This window comes from Tenrec ecaudatus, chromosome 11 (assembly GCF_050624435.1).
Source record: "Tenrec ecaudatus isolate mTenEca1 chromosome 11, mTenEca1.hap1, whole genome shotgun sequence".
NCBI lineage: Eukaryota > Metazoa > Chordata > Mammalia > Afrosoricida > Tenrecidae > Tenrec > Tenrec ecaudatus.
Genome location: NC_134540.1, coordinates 56,835,958 through 56,858,408, shown reverse-complemented (window position 1 = coordinate 56,858,408; position 22,451 = coordinate 56,835,958). Strand labels below are relative to the sequence as shown.

The following is a 22,451-nucleotide window of genomic DNA, read 5'->3' as shown; positions in this document are numbered from 1 at the left end:
CTCAATAACAGGTAGCTGCTCTTATCTGAATAATTATTACACTCAAACACCATTTGACTAAGATTAATTCATGTGTTCCCTTTTAACACAGTAAGGAACTAACTGTCGCATTTCCCCTGAAAATAAGACACTGTCTTATATTTATTTCTCCTCAAGAAGATGCACTATGGCTTATTTTCAGAAGATGTCTTATTTTTATTAATATGGTACAGCAACCTACACTTATTCAAATACAGTTAAGTCGTCTTCTTCTGGAACATCCATCCACAGTGCTAAGCCAAACGGCAGCCAAAGCTTTGCTCCTTCCCCCTGAGCACACACAATTCCTAAACAGAGCGTCCTGCTCCTCCCTTCCAGGAGGAGACTGATGTTCACTGTCCTGTCTCCCTGGGTGCCTCAGCTTGCAGCACCCACAGAAAGACCTAGAGGACCTGACAGGGGAGCCGACCTTGTGGATGGGCTGCCGCACTTCTCCAGTCCCTCTGGGACAGCAGCTGTAACTATGGGGCGGGTGAGCAGGGATGCCGTCTTAGTGACCGCTCAGAGCCAGGCCTGTCACTAGGTCTTATTGTCGGTGGATGGTTAATATTGAGCAAATGCTTAGAAATCCTGCTACGGAGTATTTTATGTCTGGGTGTGTCTTATTTTCAGCGAAACATGGTAGCTGTGATAACTTTTCAGTAAAAATTACTCTTTAGTTTCTCAAAACTCAATACCAACAAGTTGATTCTGACTCACAGAGACCAATGACACATAGACTCTAATTTAGTAGCTTAGGAGTGGATGTTTTTCTTCTTTGTCTAGCCAGAGGTCAGACAAAGACACACTGTTTACTTGGTTGTTTTCTGGGGAAAATTTGGGCAGTATGAAAATAGAAAGTTTGTAAGCCCACTTGCTTTCAGCCATTAAAATGTGATCTTTAATGGGTTTAGGCCATGCCTGCAAAGAAAGCTTTGAAAATATATACCCCACTCCTGGTTTTAGTCTGGGTACTTTAAAGAAACAAATCCATAGAAACTCATGTATAAGAGAGAGTTTTATATAAAGGTTAAGTGCGCATCAAGAAAACACCCAGTGCTGCCCAAGCCCACAAGTCCAACATTAACCCCTATATCCTACACCAATCCACAAAGTCCTCCTCCATCTCACAAAATACATGCAATGACACCGACTGCAGGAGGAAAGCCGAGTCAGTGTGTAAGCATCTCAGCTCTGGCAGGGGTCTCTGCATGGCTGCTCCAGCACCCAGGGCTGTACCAGGGTAGGTCCATATGGCTTCTCTACTCAGGGATGTCTTGCAGGAAATGAGCCTTGCCAGCTAAAGCAGGAACTGGTTAAGGCAGTTGCGCCCTGGTCCGACCATCACAAAGCAAGAGACCCAAGAACTAGAAAGGTGAGGCTCACTGAGCCATTTTTACCTCTGCCCTTCAGTTAACCCCACATGTGGGTCAGGTTGGCACAATAAACTACGTCATAGCTTAAAATAATAAGGATCTTTATCTTACTATTCTGGGTGTCTAGGATATGAGCACAGATTTCTCACAAGGTACTATTCAGAACCACCATTTTTAAGGGGGTGGAGGGGCAGTAGATAAAATATTCACTTTAAACTTGCTCCCAATGTTACATGTGCATTCACTCAAGGGTGTTGAGCTCCGCCCTTTACTGGCTGTGAACTGTATGGCCAGCTCGGTTGCTCACTGTGTGTGTCTCTCCGTATATCTCACCGTGGGCAGCTGACATCATCGTTCCTTTCTCTATCAAAATGCTTACCATATTTTGTTGTGCAAGTAATGCGCACAGTATATGTATTTTGAAAACCATGCAGCTACATGACATGCTAAATTCCTTTATCTGCTGTGTGTGTCATATTTGTTTGTCTTACATTTCTGTGCATGTGGTATATGTGGGGAAAATTGTATGAGAGGGAGAAAGTGGTGGAATATCCAGTAGTGCTTTGGGGTACCAAATATACAATGATAATTCCTTTTTAAAAAGTTTGATCAAGACATTATTCATATACCATGGGATTTAACAGTTTGATTATATATAAAAAGTGGTACAATAATTACCATAATTTTAAACCATTTTTGTTTTCTTTCTTTTACTCCTTATTATCTCCCATATCCCCTCAGATACTCCCAATAAATTATCAGTCCATCTACTGTCTTTATAGACTCACCTACCTTGGATTTCAAAGAAATATACACAATATCTAACATCATTACAAAATAAAAGAAAAAAACCTCCATATTCTTTGATGCTTCCTGCATCACTCAACATTTGCCCATGAAACTTTCAATAACCTGACTTAGGGCTTGAATCTTGTCTGAGTTCGTTCAATTGAAGATATGCTGCATGCTTCCATTAAGGTTGTCTGACTAGGTCTTTGCTCATATCATGGTAGTCTTCTCAAGGTGATGTTTGAAATTTTCTGCATGGTTCTTTGACTTCAGCATTTCTTTCATTTGCTTTAGCTTCTCTAAGATTAAGAGCGAGTTTCCTAGTCTCTTCTGACATCCACTTTGGTATTTTACTTCTTGCTTGTCTTTTTAGAAACTGTTTGCTTTCTTCACAAGAGATGTCCTCCACGTCCTCACACGGCTCATCACATCGTGCGTCATTCCATGTTCAGTGTGTCAAATCTGTTCTTAAGATGTTCTCAAACAGCAGGTGGGACAGATGCAAGGTCATATTTTGTCTCAATTGGACTTGCTTTTATTTTCTCCAGCTTTGTCTTGAACTCAATTATGAACTATTATTGGTCTTTCCACAGTCAGACCCTGGCCTGGTTTCAGCGGCCGATATTGCGAGTCTCCTTCGTGTCTTGAGGAAATCGTGAGTAGAGCCATCTTTTGCATTTTGAAAATAATTATTTGCTATGGAGACATCATTGGTCTTGGAAAATGCTATAGGCTTTATTTATATCACAAGACTATATTCTCCAACTACTGTTCCTTCCCCTTTGTCTTATGTAATGATTACAATACAATAACAAAAATGTATATTTCCTTTTATTACATCATCTTCTGTTTGGGATTAATTTAAGAAAGAATAATATTATTCAAACATCTCACTGATAACTGTTATTTGCAGGTAATATTGCCAGTAAATTATTCCATGGAAGTGCCAGCAGTTGTGTACTTTTATTATGGATCAGCAAAGAAACCATCAAAGGATGGCAAGAGATGAAACATTAAACAATCTGAGTGTAATAGGTGATGATTGTAAAATAAGCAAATATTAAAGTTCAAATAATATCATTATATTGAGGTTACAAAATAACCATCAGTTACATACTACCATATAAAATGTTAACATTCTTTTCATACTTCATGGCCACATCCAATACATGTTGAAAGGCTACCCACTCGACCACCTACCCTTCTTTTGCTCGATGTCAATAGTCTTATCAATCCCCCAGTGTGGCTGTGGACATCGCAGGAAATGAGGGGCACACTGAGAAAATGCGGGAGAGTAGAAAACCAGAGCAGTGCTCTCTTTAAACACTTTTTTTCCCATAAAATATTCAAAAGGCTCAGCCCACTCAAAAAGTTGTCACAAAATCTACTGTTAATATTCAACAGGGGAAAAAAGCAACATTAAAAATGTGAAAGTGATAGAAAATTATTCTCTGTTTCAGGACCCCAAGGAGAGAAAACAACTGTCCCCTGCGTTCATGCCTCCCCCTTAGGTTTGTCCCTTAGCCCCAGAGCCACATTGGTATAGTGCTCTGGCAAAGTAAAATGCATTACATCACCTTGGCCAAGACCTGCTGTTCTCTGCTGGTGGTTCCGTTTTGGAAGACTATATATGAAAATATATATATAGCAGTTCTTACATGGCTTCAAGCTAATCTCGACACCACTTTGCAGGGCTCTGTTGAATTTGTTGCGGGGGATGCTGTTTACCCTGGCCTGCTGCAGCACAAACCTCAGCCTAAAGAACCTGGCAGGTTCTTGGCTTCATTTCTGCCTTGGCTCAGTTCTGAATTGAATTCTTGGAATTGTTCCTGTACACGCTCAGTTTTCGAAGTTTTTGTTACATATTATTTCTCATTTCTATGGTTCATTTTTGAGATATAGCCAATTATCATGGCCCTTCAAGCCCTAATTCTTTATGTGAGCTATTACAAATCTGGAATTTATAATACGCAAATGCACAAACTGAAAGCATTGGTGGGTGAAACCTGAAAGCCTCGTTATTCAGTATAGATTGTGACAAAAATAAAAATCCTTACAACGGAATAAATGGGCAGCATCATGATAACCAGGGAAAAGACAGAAGCTGTATAAGATTGCATTTTACTACACTCAACAAGGAATGCTTTTGGAAGCAGCAGTAAAGAGGGCAGCCAACATACAGCATGGGGCCGATCTGCTGCCCGCGATTTCTTTAACGTGCCAAAGCCAAAGGATTTGATTTTGAGGATTAAGATGCACTGTGTTTAAGCAATGATGTTTTCAATCAACACATGCACATGTGAAAGCTGGACAATGGATAAGGAAGAACCCAGAAAAAATGATGCACATGAGTCTTGTTGACAAAGATTAACAAAAGCACATGGGCTACCAGAAAAACAAACACATCTCTTTTAAAGGATATGCAGTCTAAATTCCCCTCAGAGATGAAAATAGCAAGACTTCATGTCACATATTTTGACTTCTTACCAGGGGAAATCAGTCCTTGGGAAAGAATATCATGCTCTGTAGGAAGTAGAGAGTCAATAAAAGAGACAAAAATTCTCAAGAAAATGAGTTGACACAGTAGTTGAAAAAACAGATAAAACTATAATTATAATTGTAAGAATGGTGGGAAAATAACATTTTCATTCTAGTTTGCTCAGCATTGATCTGATTCAGAGTCATCATGATGATACCTAATACAATCTATAGTAGGAGCCATGACGGGATCATGGATGATGCATTTAGATTGCTTACCACCAGGTAAGCGACTTTTATAACTAATTTCAATTTCTCCAAGAAAGATGAGGCTGCTCCTGTAAATACTTAAATCCCGGAAAACCCTAAAGATTCATTCTACTCTATCATGCAGGGTCACTATGAGTCAGAATCAACAAATTGGAGGTGAGTTTGCATTTTTCTGTTTTTAGACTGTATAGAGGACTCTCAATGGCTGCCAGATTAAGTGTTCACTGCTAATCACAAAGCTTTCAGTTCAAACCTGTTAGCCACTCCATGGTTGAAATAGGAGGCTGTCTCCTCCTGTAAAGGTTTCTAGCCTGAGAAACTCAATATGTAGGATGATGAGGAGTCAGCAATGTGCTGTCTGGAGGAGACAGAGGCAGCCGTGGTATTGCTGGATCATAGAATAGCGGTTCCTAGTTTTTTGAGAAAGTGCAGGACCATAGTCTATAGTGTTTGCATCATTTTCCTGACAAGCAATAGGTGAATGTTTCCATCTCTTCAAATCCTTATCAATATTTGTATCTTTTCCCTTTGTTTTTGATCAGTGCCATCATGCTAGAGTAAGATGATATCTGATGTCGTTTTAACTCACAGCTGTCTATTGTTAATGCCCACCACTTGTCTTTGAGTTTGTCATAGTGCAGTGGCTTACGGGTCACTCTGATGCTTGAAGCGGTACCACTGGCAATTCAAATACCAGGAGGGTCACTCAAGGTGAACAGGCTTCAGCAGAGCTTCCAGACTAAGAACCGATTATGAAAAGGGAATGATTTTCATTTCAGCGGAATTAGCCAGTGAAGTCTTTAAAGATAGGAGTGAAAAGTATCAGACACTGAAACCTCATGGATGGCAAACAAACATTGCCAGAGATGCTGCCAGGAGTGACAGTCAGGTCAAAAGGAACTCAAAATATGAATGCAAAATAGCTGCCTTCCCAAAGTATAATTGGCTGCAATGATATAGCTGGAGTAAAGCCTTCAAGAGTAAGGAATTTGAGACGTTCATTTGCTGATAGGGTATGATTTAAAATGAGAAGAAATAGGTGTAACCATCTATAGTAATTGAAACAAGAAATATATAAAATATGAACCTAGGAAAATTACATCATCAAAATTGAATTGGAATGCACAAGGATCTATGTCCTAGGCATTACTGGGCTGTCACTAGCCATTTTCATTCAGAACATCCTATGATTTACCCTTCCTGGAATGACAGATTCAAGAGGAATGGTATCATAGTAATTGTCAAACAGGAAACTTGAAGATCTGTCTTGGAGTAAAATGTTGCCTGAGATAGGATGGTATCTCTCAGTGTCCAAGAATATTCAGTCAATACAACTACTATTCAAATTCACACACAAACCACTAAAGCGGGTGATGAAGAAACTGAAGAACTTTAAGAAAGGCATCAATCTGAAATGGGTATTGGAATGTGAGAACTGGGGGAAAGAGGAAGGAATGATAGAAAACATATTCTTGGTGATAGAAATAAACTTACAGATTTCATGACACAATTTTGCAAACCAAGGACTTCTTCCTCACAAATAAGTTTCTTCAAGAATCCAGAAGGAAACTTTCCATGTGGCCTTTTACCCAATTTACCATGAGTCCATTGAAGGCTTCGGTTGGCCCTTTCAACCTTGCCAGACCTTCCAGCAGTGGGGAGTCACCATGCAATGCCCAAGCCTCGACAGAGTGGCAAATGTGCAACCATGATCACGCTAGATGGACCTGGGTGCACCCATCTGGGTGTGAACTCTTGTAATCAACGCTGAGAGCCCATGTGGGCCTTTTGTGTCCATGTAGGGAATATGCCAACCCATCCTGTAAAATGGCTTTGAAAACAAGAAGTGTTTGGATAAAATCTACTTTGCAAACTTCTCCAGGATGACTCCCCTTTTGGGCCTGTTGCCTGAAAGGTGGAGGCTCCCGGCTCCATGGGGGGTCTTTGAGAGCACAAAGGAGCAAGGACTGCAGACTCGGTATTGGTCTTGCATGCTTCTTTTTCTGAACAGAGCCTGCTGCATGCTTACTTAGGGCAGGTTATTTTCCGCCGGGTTCCTGAGTCATGTATTCTCCACTATGATGCTTGTGGTAGATCAGTTAATTGGAACTGCCTGTCTGGTTCACTGGAATCTGTCCCTGTTGCTGGGTCTATTTAATTCCTGTAGGGGCAGGGGACCAGTGGGGCCTCAAGTTTCAGAGGAATTCTGTTACTCACAGCCTCCCTGGCAACCATACTGCCAACAATGACTTGTTTTCCCTTCTTGTGACCTTAGCAGTGAACTCCCTAGACTTCCAGTGGAAAGCGCATGGTCTCTGGTAAGATTTGGATGTGGGGGTCTATACTTTATCGAGGTTTGTTTCTTGAAAAATATGTGCACATAGCACTGAAATAAGTGGTCCAACCTGCCATATGCAGGTTTTCCCTAGCTTTGTCCCTTCAATCATGACATTTTTTAAGGGAGCCAGTCTCTTCCATTCAAGGTCAAAGCTGAGGCCCTGACCAAGAGCACAATCTCCTGCAGACCAGTCCCTCTTTCAGTGGCCAAGCATTTTGCGAGTGATGACGTGGGAGGTGCCCTTCTCTCACAGGGACTGTCTCTCCTCTGGGGCCCAGTATGGCACTCTCTCCTCCTTCCCGGATGGCACTTTTTTTGGGTGGGTGCGGGGATCAGACCAGCTATCCCGCATCAAGCTGGGTCCGAAATGAGGCGTGCGGATGAAAGGAAAAGCAAGAGATATATACAAAGTATGGGATCGGGAGGACTCCAATCTGATGGATTGAAGTCCCAAGTATATTTGAAGCTTGGATTTTATATTTTTCTTACACAAGGGAATTGGTCACAAAAACAAACATCAAAGAACTTAAACATTCCTAAACTCTTATCAATGCAAATGTTACTTAACTAGTCACAGTTTCTTAACTTTAGAATAACAAAAGCACTAGGTTCAAGGACAATCACACGGATATGCAGGATTCAAGAGAGTCTCAAAGCAGGATAGCTGAGTTATCCCTCAAAGCTTTTAGCAGCAAAGTCACAAACAGTTGTTTTGCAACACTTTTGTCTGCAGAGACACAGAGGCACCAGGAATTAGTCATCCATCAGTAAACACCTTGATCAGCTGGATGCTTCCTACAGGTGGGTTAGAGCAGGCTTACTGAAAGGTCTAGAAATCTATAAACAAATTCACTGTCCTTGAGTCAGTGCTGATTCATAGAGATCTCTGTGGGCTTCCAACACTGTTTATGGGAGCACAAAACCCTGTCTTTCTTCCATGGAGCTGCTGGTGGCGCACAACTGCCGACCATGCAGATTGGAGCCCACAGAGTCACCATGACACCGCCAGGGCTCGGGTTCCTGAGAGGGAGGTCAGCTTTTGTAGGGTCCCTCTCATTTGAACCTGTCTTTCTCCCTTTCTTTTCTCTTACTATCAGGGTGTTCTTCCTCTTTCTTGGTACCATTATAAGAGACAAAGAGGGCCAATTGTATAATGTCACCGAAGGGAGGGGGTCAATGAATTTTATAGTTTACTCCTAATATCCAGTGCTGCCTGTCAGAAACCAGTCCTTCAGGATCAATTCTTCCTTTGGTGAGGGGCGTGTAGCTTAATATGTTTTATTTTGTTTTTAGCAGTTTTGTTGGCATATAACTCACAAACCATCCAATTCAATATTTCGCTCCAAGAAAGAAGAGTTGTGAGATCAACCCCACATGGCCATTCTTTCTCTGTCTCCTGAGTGCAGTACAGACAAGGCTACTCCCCAACTTTAGTCACCTAGACACAAATATGTTGATTACAAACATCTTAGAAACAAGGTGAAAAGGCCATGTGAGCGGGATCTAATGTGGAGGGCAAATACGCTGATTTTTGTTTCATATTTTGTGTCTATTGGGGAAAGGAGTCCTTGTACAAAGCAGAGTGAAACGTTGGGCACTTAACTAAAGGCTGGTGGTTTGAATCCCCCATGAGTATCCTTGGGAGAAACATCAGTCATTACAGGTCCTATGAGTGACATTTATTCTCGACATGCCCATGATTAATCCCCATGATGAATAATAGTTGATTGGGTGGCAACTGCTTTGACTTCTGATTATTATACTTATGTTTTAGTAGTGAAAGGAAACAGGAATGATCAATGGTTGCCTTAAATTGGAAGGTTAATGGGTTGAATGTGGAGGTGGAGTTGGAGATGGTTGGGGCAGGGTGGGGGTGGATTTGGAGAAACCTTTTTTGGGACAGGTGTATGCTATAGAAAATAATGTTTATGATCTCATGCATATCTCAAAAGTTATTAAGTTGTATATTTTATACACTTGTGGTTTACTATACATTCATAGAGCTATAAAATGGGAAAAACAAACTAAAAAGGCTCTTCAAGAGATTATAGAGAATGGGAGTCTCAATAACTGGGAATGAAAAATAAGAATAAACTAGGAAAGTCTGGCTTCTAAAAGACAGATAAGAAGTCATTTCAAAGGAGCAATTGGATTGAACCACAATCAGGGAACATTTAGTTTTACCAGAGGGGACACCCATTTTTACAACTCTCTTTTATCATCTTTAAATGCTTTCTTTTCTTTCTATGCCATCCCATGCTAGGAATATTCCATTCTTATCTCAATTTCCGATTACCTAGAAAATGAGGAAACTATGCCTGGACTTAGCAAGGGTAAAGAGTACCTTGAGCAATATCTTCCTAATGCCAACACTGAATTCTTCTTAGTGCCCGAGAGCAATCTCTAAGTAAAACCACTACTGCTTCCCCGCGACCATCTCAAAAGGAATAGCAACGGTAATAGCAGAAATGACTTCTCACCTCCTATCCGGCTGAGGGTCTTTCCAGGCCCCCTCTGGTGTCCCAGGGGTAATCACTCCCACAGTACCCCCACCACCACCAGGTCTCCCATGCTTGAAGAGAGACATTGGGCCAGACTGGTTCAATGGAAAATTGTCTGTGGCACTCCACTTTGTGTGGAGCTTTGAGCATATGTGACACCTGCCATACCAGAGACCCATCTCTGGACATCTGTCACTTTTGCTCTGTTGTGGGGGCTGCCATTCTTCCTGCCATCAGGAACTGCACAAAGGGGCACCGCTCAACACAAAGAAAGCGTCTTCACTACTGTTAGCAAAAGAAAAAAATATACATTCATATCCCTCATAGTTTCAGAAAGCATATGGAACATTCCAATTCTAGACTCCCAGACTTAATTTGCATATAGTCTTTTGTAACACACCCATCTGAATCTCTAGTTATCTACACTTTTGCCTCCACTACCTACTTTTATCCCTCTATTGCCAGCCATGGTAGAGCTGTAGTTGGTGGTTTAAACCAACCAGCTACTCAAAGAGAGTAAAAAGAGACTATCTGAGCCTATGAAAATTTAAAGCCTCAGCAATTTTACATAGAATTCTGTAAGTCTGAATAGACTTCTTGGAAGTGGGACTTTTTTTGGGGGGGGCGGGGGTTGGTGAGAGAATTGGAGCAAGGGGTGGAGTGGGCTGAAAGCAAAAGCTAATTGAAAGATTCAAGTGCACACAGAGGTCCTTTGAAAGAAAGACCAGACGATCTTTTCTTGAAACAAAGAAAAACACTCAATGAAGCACAATTCTGCTGACATGCGTGCAATGGAACAATTGGAGATGGGCTTGAAGAGATCCAAGAATGATGCTTATTGATTATTTATTCACTGTGAAGTTAACTTGGGTTATGTGATCCTTCAGCTCCTTTGATCTTAGAGGAAATGGCAACAGATTAAATTATCCCCTCCACTCCACTCCACCCCCCATGGTATTTTTTTAAGTACCTCTGTTCCTTGTTCTTGGAAGCAGTCTGCTGATGTTTCTGTTTTTCCCAAGTGTTGTGTTCTGTGCTGGACTACCTCTCCCCCTAGTGGTAGGTTTTGGAACCTCCCACAGTTACTAAGTTGCATACACTAAACCAGGGGTATCACACTGGTGTCCTGCAGGCCTCATACGTCCCAGAGGTAATATTTGTGGCCAGCGATGCTCTGAAATAAAACGAAAATAGAAAAAAATGTTATGAAGAAAATAGCTCTTGGGGGAGATCTTGGCAATACCGTACACACGATTCCCTCGTTAACTACTGCAGATGAGTAGACACGTGGCCCAGTGCCTTTCCCCGGGACCTGTGGACGTGGATGAATGCACTGACTCAGTTCCGGCGACGTTTGGAAGTGATATGTCTGCCACCCTCAGGGTCACGTAATGCAAACAGATCCCAATAGCGAACAGGTTAAAAAGAGCACTCTGGGTTGTGCTGTTATGAATCATACCTAGCGGCAGCGCTAGTTCACATGGTTAGAGGGAAGCCGTTATGATTGTGTATCACGTTTGTCAGCTATCCAACATTTTGTGTTTTTTATTAGTTACTTTGTTATAATTTCCGGTCACAACATAAGACATAAATGAAAACTAATAGGAGGAAAGCGCTGGCAAGTTTCGGGTAAAAATAAATTAATTCTAGTTTTATAAATACATTAAATAAAATAAATGTTCAAATAAAAGTAATTTTACAGTGGTTTAATTATCTTATATATAGTCCTGAATACCCACTTCAAAATATAAATTTAACAAAATTTGTAAATGTGATGTGCCCCACCTGAATTTTGCCAGGTATACCAAATGGTTCATGTTTTAATTGAGTTTGACACTTCTGATTTAAGCTAATGACATTAAAAAATGTGACAGCAACTAACAATAATAAATGTATGTATTATCTCAACATTGTTCACACAAATATATATAATTGAAACAAAATTCACAATATATTGGTTTTATTATAACTGTGCAATGCATTGTGGTATTTTCTATTCTTTTTCATCTAGGAAACAATGTTATTAACCATTTAATCAAATAAATGAGTTAAACTACCAACAACTTATGTTTGATAAATACTGCTTTAATTGAGGATTGTAACTGTGCTACCCTTGTGATATCTCAATAGACTTTCTGCCAGGCAGAGAAGTGCAGGCCATCATAAGCCTAAATGTTGGCTTCAACGCCTGATGATCTATAAACAGTATTACATACTTTTAATTGTTTCATAAAATGTTTTCAAATAAAGACTTGGGGAAGTCCTGCCATAAAGAAATCAGCTCACCTTAGAATAATCAAGAGTATTCTGAATTTAACCATAAAAATATTAATTCTAACACTCACACAAACACAGATAAGAAAATGTATGAGCAGTTCATGTGATAAATATGACAATTAATGGGATGAATCATGGGATGAATATTACAATTTTCTCAGCAGGAAACCATCTCCTCTGATTATTTGCTCAGCATAGAGTTTGGAAAAGTGTGGTGAGAGGATACAACCCTGTCACCCACCTTTCCAATAAAGCTGAAGAAAATTCAAACAAGTCCATGTGTTTCATGAGTCTGAAGAAGACTTTATAAATTGGCACAGATATATGGGCTAATATCGGACTGATGGGCTTGGACTGGACTGGGTTGGGATGCTTTCTAAATGTACAGTTACCCTTTATATAAAACTCTCAGACACATATGAGTTTCTATGGATTTGTTTCTCTAGTCTACCCAAACTAACACCAAGCGAGACAATATCCTGGACAACTTCAACCTTTTCTCCATTTATCACTTTGTTACCTATTGGTTCAGTTTGAAGACTTTGTTCCTCTCTATACTGAACTGTAATCCACGTTGATGACTGAAATCCTTGATCAGCATCTGAAAGTGCTTCCAGTCTATCAGTCCCTCTCCTTTTCAGCAAACAAGACTGTATCTTCTGCATATCACAGGTTGTTAATTAGCCTTCCTCCAATCAAGATGCTCCAAGAACTTGTCATATAAACCATCTTCTCTGATTATTTGATCAGCATAGACTTTGGATAAGTGTGGCAAGAGGATACAAGCCTGCCACCCTCCTTTCCAGATAAAGCTAAGAAAATTAAAACAAATCCATGAAAGCCAAAATATAACCTTGACTCTATCCCACCTGAATTTTGAGGAAATCTCAATAACAGATTAGATGCATTGAAGACTACTGCCAGAAAACCCTCTGAGCGGTGTGGGGTTATAGTAAACACCATTTACTGAGAAAGCAAAAGGTGGGAATGCAGGGAATCCAGTACAGATGAACCCCTCAGGACCAGTGGTGAGATGGCGCTATAGGGAGGGTGGAGGAAGGATGAGGGAAAAATGGGGAACAGATCACAAGGATCTAAATATAACCTCCTCCCTAGGGGACGGACAGCAGAGAAGTGGGTGAGGGGAGATGTTGGATGGTTTAAGATATGACAAAATAATAATACTTTATAAATTATCAAGGGTGGGGGGTGAGGGTGGAGTAGGGAGGAAAGGGAAAAAATTAGGAGCTGATACCAAGGACTCAAGTAGAAAGCAGGTGCTTTGAGAATGATGATGGCAACATTTGTACAAACGTGCCTGACACAATTGGTGTATATATGGATTGTGATAAAAGTTGTATGAGCCCCTAATAAAATGATAAAAAAGATGAAAAAAAGAAATGATAAGTGTGGCTGATAGAATAGACTCTGAAACTTGCTATTAAGTCATAAATTAGCTAAAGCAAATAGGACAAAAAGTGAAGTCCACGAGATGAGCACAAAATTGAAAGGGCACCTTGAGAGGACAAAGCCAACTATCATAATAAAATATGCAAAGACCTAGAACTGGAAAATCAAAAGGGAAGAAAGTGTCAGCATATCTTCAACTGAATCAACTCAAGAAAAATTCAAGCCTTGAGGTGCAATACTAAGAGATTCTATGGGAATAATATTGAATGATGCAGGAAACATCAAGAGAAGATGGAAAGAATACAGAGACACTGTACCAAAAATATCAAGTCAGCATTCCAACATTTCAGGAGGAGCACATGCGTGAGAAACAATGGTGCTGAAGGAAGAAGTTCAAGCTGCAGTGAAAGCATTAACCAAAATCAAGGCTTCTGGAATCGATGGAGAGCCAATTGAAGTGTGTCAACAAGCTGATGAAACACAGGAAGCACTCACTCATCACTGTCAGGAAATTTGGAAGATCGCTACTTGGCGAACTGACTGAAGGAGATCCATATCTATACCTATTCCAAGTAAAGATGATCCTTCAGAATGCTCAAATCATAGAAAAAATATAATTGATATCACAAGCAAATACAATTTTGCTGAAGATCATCCAGCAAGTGTTGCAGCAGCACATTGACAGGGAACTACCGGTGGTTCAGGTCAGAGACAGAAGAAGCTGCAGAACAAAAGCTATCATTGCTGAAATTAAATGGACATTGACCCAAAGCGGAGAAGAACCAGAAAGATGTTTACTTTTGTTTTACTGGCTATGTCAAGACCCTTGACTGTGTGGATCATAACAAACTATGGAAAACCTTGAAAAGAACGGGAATTCCAGAACCCTTCTTGGTGTTCACGTGGAACCTACACACAGATCATGAGGCAGTGCTGCCAAGAGAACAAGGGATAAAAATACGGTTAGAAAATATGATACAGCAGAGAAATGAACTCTCTTCTTGAGATGTTTCCAAACATGCTATCACTATCAAATTATTTTATCTCCCGAGGCCTAAATTGAGTGCTAAATTTAGTGGCACAGGATAACGGAGATCCAGAAACCTGTGGAAGTCTGCTCATCGAAGAGAGGAAAAGTTCGAATCAGTATTTCAGGAACTTACGCTTGCCTCTATGTGTAACAATATTGATTACCTAGATGACAGCTACTCCATTTACCCCTCTTAATAAGACCCACATTTTGTAACAAGACTCAAGTCCCAAGAGGAAAGTTGTGTGCAGTCTAAATCAATGATAGAAATCCCATTTCCTTTCTAACCCTTGGTTTAAGAGACCTGAAATCCAACTTTCCCCTAAAAGCTGTATGATATATTCTTTAGGGGAGTGGTGTGGAGCTCCCTAATAAGAAAGTGTTTATAAATAGTAAGTCTTTGAAGATTTTTTTTTCAATCTCCTCTTCTTTGGTGCATGTGGAACTATCATGGGAATAAATGATCTTGCAGTGATTTTTTGCTGGGGAGGGAAAGCCAAGAACTTTATAGACTTGTCAATCTAGAATTGGCATTCATAAATTTTGGGGGAACACTCTAAATTTTTCCCATAGAGTTATTAAATTAATCAATATGTCTATGTATTATTGAATTGTTGCTTGGTAGATAACTCATCACTTAACAATCATAATGGCTATAGTAAATGTAAAGAAACAGACAAATTCAATGGAAGGAAGGAAACATAGCATAACAAGGTCAGATATTACAAATTGCTAGCAGGGACCAGAATTGAAGTTGACCTGATGGAAACAATAGTCTACTTGGAAGTTCAAGGGGAGTCAGCAATGTCCCTGAGGCACACGGCTTCTCTGAGTCACTTGCCTCTTTTTCAGAAAATAAATAATTGCTCGGGGCACTTTAGGAAATAACAACTTTTTTTTTTAACAATAACCGATAATCCAGAATGAGGTGTAGTGTATCTGATTTTGCAGTTCCTTTGGATTGTTCCAGTGCCTCCGGGGGTTGGCGGGCAGTATCACCCACTAAAGGAAACGTAGCCCTAAATTTGCGAGGACTAAAATCTTCACAACTGTGCCGATAGAGAGCATCATGGTGAACGGAGAGAAGATTGACGTTGTCTAGGGCCTCATCTTGCGTGGACCCATAAACAAGGTCATGGCGGCAGCAGCCAAACTATCAAAGGACATATTATCTATAGCACATCAGTTGTACAAAGCCTCTCGCAAGTCTTCAAGAGCAAGGATGCCGTTTTGAGGACTAGCATGCGCCTGGCGCAAGCGACGGTATTTTGACTCAGCGCACATGCATTTGGAATTTGGTCATTCAATAAGAAATGCCAAGGAATGCTTTGAATTAGGGCGGTGGTGAAGAAAATTGGAAGTGCACGCACTATCAGAAGACAGACAAATCTGTCATGGAGAAAACACAGCCAGAATGCTCCTTAGAAGGGGGTTGGTGAGACTTCATGTCCTGCTCTTTGGAACTATGATGAGGGAGAGCAGTTTCTGGAAAAAGACGGCATGCTGGAACGGAGAAGATCGGTGTGGAGGAGAATGGCTCTGGTCAATACTGACGGGCACTGTGGCTGCAGCCGTGAGTGCGACCACAGCGGCTACTGTGAGGCTGGAACAGGACCAGGTGCTCTTGTACAGGTCGCTTTTGTCACACACAGTGTCACTCGGATTCAGCCAGGAACGCTAGTCCTGAGTGGAGTCAGAATAGAGTTCCAGGTCAAAGAAGACTCACGTGGACTCTTTCTTGCAAATTCCCCGGGAAAAGATTCCACTCTATTCCTCTAGAGACAGCGGAACCAGTGGTGCTGTTCATCCCAAGATCTTAACACATGCTGTGGCTGCAACACTGAGCCTGACCAAAGGAACCATTGCGAGGCTGGAGCGGGACCGGGCGGTGTTCGGTCTGTAGTCCATAGGGACGTGAGAACCGGGACCGACACAGGGCACCTAACAACCACACAGAAATTGAAAGTGAGGTTTGCAAAATGTTGCTAGAAGTTAGGCAGACTAATTTTATTTGGTTAACCGAAAGGTTACTAAAATGGACTTAAAGTTTCTGTGTGTGTGTGTGTGTGTCTGCGTGTGATTTGAAATGAACTTCTTTGTCACTAAAGACTTCAAGTCCATTTCAATTTTACGTTTACATTTTTTAACCCACTGAGAACTGTGTTTATATTTGAGGGAGAAGGAATCTGGAGAAAATTTTTATGTTTGTTTTTAAATAGCTATACTATATATATTTACCCAGCCCATCTCAAGAAATGAAATCAACAGCATCCTGGTAAACCTTCAATACATGTGGTTCTTTCTCTCCCCAAACCCATTCCTACTCTCTCCCATCCATAACCTGGTCCTCCTCTCTCCCTTTTCTTGCCCCATCTCTGGCCTCCTCTTTGTCATCCAAGGCTTGTTTATCAGTGTGTAAATCATGCTATTTTTCTTTATTTTTCCTTATAACAATGGTATTAAACAATTATCTTTGTAAGATCAACTGAACTAGCTTGCTAAACAAAAAGCTCATTAGCATCGCCCTTATCTTGCAATGCTTGAGTTGGCCCTGTTTTTCTTGCTGCCTAACATTCTGTATGATAAATGCACCAGACCTTGGTTACTCAACTCCTCTATAATTGGGGGTTTAGGTTCTTTCCAAGTCTCTTGCTAATATGGAAATTTCTGCAATAAACATGTTATATTCTTGATTTCTTTAGTGTATACCTCCAGGATAGAGATTACTGGATCTTAAGTTACCTGTGCTGGCATTCATTTGAGGAAGTATCAAACAGATTTCCATAATGGTTTCAGTATTCTGTAGTCAACACATTGATCTTCACATGTAGTCTTCAATATTATGGGATGATACATTTCTGTTATTAAACACTTTTATTGGGGCTTTTACATCTCTCCTCACAATCCATACCTTCATCCAATGTGTCAAGCACATTTGCACATATGCTGCCATCATCATTTTCAAAGCATTCTCTTCCAACTTGAACCCCTGATATCAGCTCCCTATTTCTTCCCCCTCCCTCCCCTGCCTTCCCTCCCTCATGAACCCTTGATAAGTTATAGATTATCCTTTTCATATCTTACATCATCCTCCATAGCCCCTCACCCACTTTTCCATTTTTGTTCATTCCCTTGGGAGGGGGTTCTGGATGTTCCTTGTAATCTGTTTCCCCTTTGTCCCCCACCCTCCCCTAATTCTCCTGGATTCTCTACTCTCTATACCCATCTACCTTTGATATTTTGTTATAACAGTATTAGGAAACTATGCCATCTATTATTTTTTTCTCTAACAACCATTTTTGTTCATGTTTAAAGAAAATACGGAAAAGGATAATCTCAGGTTTTAGGTTGTAGAGAAAATAGCGACGTAGGAATGAACCAGTAGAGAACTCTGGCATCTGTCGGGACCTGAGGGCAAGTCAGCGCAGCCCGACGACAGAGAGCAGTGCAAGGTACCCCAGGCCCTTCTCCCAAAACAAACTGGAACAACTTTTTCACACCGAATGTTCCTAGGGGGACAAAAGGAGCATGGCCCTGGGACATTTGTCAGATGGTCATGGTGGAGCACAGGTCCCAAATGAATAAGGTAGCAAGCTCACATTGACTCATAGCAATCCCACCAGGTTTCTACACTAAAGTTTTACAGAAGCCAACAGGTTCATCTTCTCTCTCCGATGGACAGCTGGGTGGACTGTTGACCTCGTTAACAGCCCAAGGTTTATCCGTGGTGCCTCCAGAGCTGCTGCTCCTTTTTTTTAAATGGGCTTTATTGACATATAGTTCACGTATCATGTACTTCAACAGTTAGGTCTTATCATAAAGAGTTGCACAATCATCTTTACAATCATTTCTAGAACATTTTCTTCCTTCCCGCACCCACTGCGACCAGCTCCACATTTCCCTCCAGCCTCCCCTTCCGCACAGCCGATAGGCCATCACTGCACTTACTACCTGTACAGATCTCCCATGGCAAGGTAGGGGAGGCCAAAGAGGAACGCCGTGAATACTTGCAAACAGTGGAGATTGAAAGATGGGAGAAGAAAGCATGGTGTTAAAAAGTAAACACAAGGTAAATATACAGACTGAGAGAAAGGAATGTCGAGAGTCCGATCTTTTTCTTCCACACTGTGATATTGGAACAGAACTTAAATCATCTGCATTTCAAATGACTTTCCCTCTGTCCCAAAGGGAGGCCGAACCACTTGTCATCTTGAACCCTGGTCCTGGTGTCACTCATTCACTCCCTGACCCTCCTCCTTCAGGCATCCTCCTCTTCCTCCTTCTGACCTCCTCTTCTCAGCCGTCCTCAGATTCCTGTAAGGTCTCTTTACCTTACTTGCCTCTCTGGGTTGTGGGAAACTGAGCATGTGTGTGAGGCTGCTGAAAGGACACAGCCGCCTTCTTATTGGACAGGTTGCAGGTCTGTAGCGGGAAGAGGCTTTATCTCTGACCATGCCCAGTGTGTACCAGGAATAAGCTCCTCTGATGCCAAGATTACCTTTTGTCACTGCCTTGAGTTTCCTCTCTAGGGCCTCTGGCCTTGTCCCTTTGACCCTCCCCTGATCATGTGCCAGTTCTCCTCACTCAGGTCCTGCTATAAAATCCTAGTCACCCGTGGCCTGACAGCCATCACAGACCCAGTGTACCTGGTAAGTGGCTCTTCCCTTAGCAGCTTGAGTGGGAAGTAGAAGGTGACTGACTTTGTCTGAGATTATAGCAGTGATGAAGCCCTGGACTGATGAAACTATAGGGACAGCAAGTAGAATAAGTGGTTTGGGGAGAGGTGGGTACATTGGTCATGGTGGGGTAAGAGGAAGACAATGTCAAGAAGTTCATGTAGACAAAGAATGGTTGGAAACGGATGCTGGTAGCAATTGAACAATTCTACCTGACGTAAGTGAAATATGGAATGATAAATATGTATTAAATCCCTACTAATTAAAAGGAAAGGATCAAACAAAAAAAACCCAAATTCTCAAGAATATTAGTTTAGGGTATGTGCTCAGAAACTCAGAAAGAGGGGGCAATAATAAATGTAGTAAAAGTTCTAGGCTCAACTTCTCTGAACCTACTTGTGCGTGTTTGCTACAGACATTTGCTCCTTCAGCAAGAGATAGACCACCAGTCAGCATGCTGTGCACCCACTCACATTGGATTTTCTGTTCATTCCTGATGGCCCTGTCTCTGAGTCACGGTACACTCTTCCTACCTTATCTTCAGCCCTCTTGTCCTTCGCCCTTTCCATGTGCATATTGGTTCCTCTAAGAAAAGACTATTTTAATTTCTGAGGTTTGCATGGCAATGGTTATTGATGCTCCAATTCCATTAAAATATATCCTCATTAAACACTTTGAGAGGGAACTTAAAATTGTCATCTCCTTTTAACCATTTACTGACGCCAAGTCAATTCTGACTCATAGCAACCTTACAGGACAGGATAGAAGTGCTACAGTAAGGGATGGAGATTGCAAATATTTTCAGGATTAGAAAGCCTTCTTTCCCCCCAGTTTACCAGCTGGTACGTTCAAACTGCTGACATTGAGGTTAACAGCCCAATTCTTAATCCACTACATCGTCAAGGCTCCTCAGGTTGGTCACAGAGATTCATTCATTTCGTGAAATCTAGATTAGGTTTTAGGATTGGGGAGCAAAGTGCATGGAAGGAATGGATTGGAATGAGATGGAGAACCCAGAAGAGTACAGGAGAGGCAGAAGAGTGAGAAAGGCAGAGTGAGGTCATTAAATAATGAAGCTAGAAAACTAAAAGGGAAATGGAACACATTTCAGACCTATTTTATGTGGTGCAATTATTTAATAAAAACAACAAAGATGTGGAGGATGTGGAAAGGCAGAAATGAGTGATCACTCAATTCTGAATCTGTATATTCCCACAATGAAATCTTACAGGCTGCTCACTAACCATGGGGCGCTCCAGTATGCTCAATTCCTCCATTATTTCCCTCCTTTTCCAGCCCTGGAGGACCAGACCGAGCAGCCCTCTGGCCGGATCAGTTGCCCAGAAGGCACCAATGTCTATGACTACTACTGCTACTACTTTATCCAAGACCTTGAGACCTGGGCTGATGCCGATGTATGTGAGAAAAACAATCTGCGGACAATCTCTGGGTGGTAGATGAGAATGAACCTGCTGCCTGTGAATCAATTCTGCATCATAGCGAACTTACAGGGCAGAATAGAATGGCTCCACGAGCTAGGATTGATTGCATAGACATCTTATTACCAGGAGAGGTCACAGAGGTCGCAGACCTTCCCATCTTCTTGTCTTGTTCTTCTAGTGTGCACCATCCCCCCGCCCCCAGAAGTATTCATCACTGACAGTGTCATCAGGAACCTGTCATGAATTGACATTACTTGCCATTTCCACCCCATCCCCGCAGTCCCCGCGGCCCAACACATGGATGGTCCTACAATAGCTTTCTGCCTCCTCTTTCTCCTGGACAGCTCTACTGCCAGAACATGCACTCCGGTCACCTAGTGTCGGTGCTGAGTCAGGCCGAGAGCAACTTCGTGGCAGCCCTAATCAAGGAGAGCAGCACTGATGACCTCAATGTCTGGGCTGGCCTCTACGATCCCAGAATGGTGAGTCTGCTGCCCTTCCCTTTCCTGGTGCTCAGGACTGGGGGATGAGGCACCCCATGGCCCAGCGTGTATTATGATGCCCTGTAACGGATACTACTCCATGGGGTCTCAAAATGTACTGAGTCGAGGTATTCACTACAGACATTAGAGAGATTGTATGTAAGCTGTACTTCCTGGGAGTCCTTGGCATTCATGGCATCATTCTGTCTCCTTTTAGGAAACTATTTTTATGTGCCTATTATTTCTGAATCTTATAATACTCTGTGTTGGGCAGGGTTCCTCTGTGAACTATGTAAGAAAGGGGACAAGAGGAGGCACATCTACTGCTCACATTGTGAACTTCAAATCTTATACAAAATAACGTATCAATAACTAATGAATAGCCAGCGTGTCTTCAATTGTGATAGTACAGATACTTGGAAAGAAAAGTCTGAATTTCTACAATATGCCGCTCTAGGGTTTGCATCATGTTCAGCCCCATTAGCATTGGGTGGAACATTAGAAAGATGCGGTCATTAATGGGAAAAATGAGAGGCAGAATTCAGGCTAGGAAGGCAATCATGTTCGTGGGTCAGCAACGTTTTCCCCTGCATGTTTCTACTTGATCCTGGGTTTGCACACTGTTTAACTGTTTCTCTGAGTAACCTCGAATTGCTTTCCACCTTTTCCTTCTAGAACCGCCGCTGGCGCTGGAGCAGTGGGGCCCTGGTCTCATACAAATCGTGGGCCAGCGGATCCCCGAGCACTGACAAGCCTGGCTACTGTATGAGCCTGACTTCAGATTCAGGTAAAAGGCAGCAAACCCATGCCCAGCTAGTTACTGCCATCTGCACCTGCTCTAGGTCTGGGGGCTGAGGATGGGGAGAGGACAGCTTCTGATGTCACTAATTAAAGTGATATATATTATATTTCTGGTTCTGAGGTGTAGAGCCAGGAGGGATCAAAATATTTTTCTGACTTTTCTTTGTCTACTCTTCCCATTTTTTTATAGGTTTCAAAAATTGGAAGGATGAAAATTGTGAATCGAAGTTCTCTTTTGTCTGCAAGTTCAAAAACTAGTGACTACTGAAAGTGGATGTGGAGACCTCTCCTGGGGATTCCTGCAATGACACTCCCAAGAGACTGTCTGCCCTCTCTAAACTGAGCACTCCACCCTCGGATGAGTTCCGACATCTGCTCACAGGCCTCCAGCAATGTTCCAATCCCTGGAGCCCTAAAGAATGAGAATAAATACATTCTCAAGGATTATGTTGTCTTGTGTATCCATAATTTACCTGGCGGTTGGGGTGGGACCACTCTGCAAGCTGCTTTGACCCTACCACTTTTTAAGACACCTTCCATTTTGCATGGGGAATTCTAGAGTT

General features: G+C 41.7%; 1 protein-coding gene across 1 annotated transcript; it reads left to right on the top strand.

Annotated features, from left to right (window-relative positions):
* Positions 1-4,914: 4,914 nt before the first annotated feature.
* LOC142460930 (lithostathine-1-beta-like) lies at positions 4,915-22,146 on the top strand. The gene is made up of 6 exons (XM_075562649.1): positions 4,915-4,946; positions 16,267-16,382; positions 20,460-20,578; positions 20,950-21,087; positions 21,763-21,874; positions 22,079-22,146. Exons 1-6 carry the CDS (start codon positions 4,915-4,917, stop codon positions 22,144-22,146), a joined length of 585 nt encoding a protein of 194 aa, XP_075418764.1.
* The last annotated feature ends 305 nt before the right edge of the window (positions 22,147-22,451 follow it).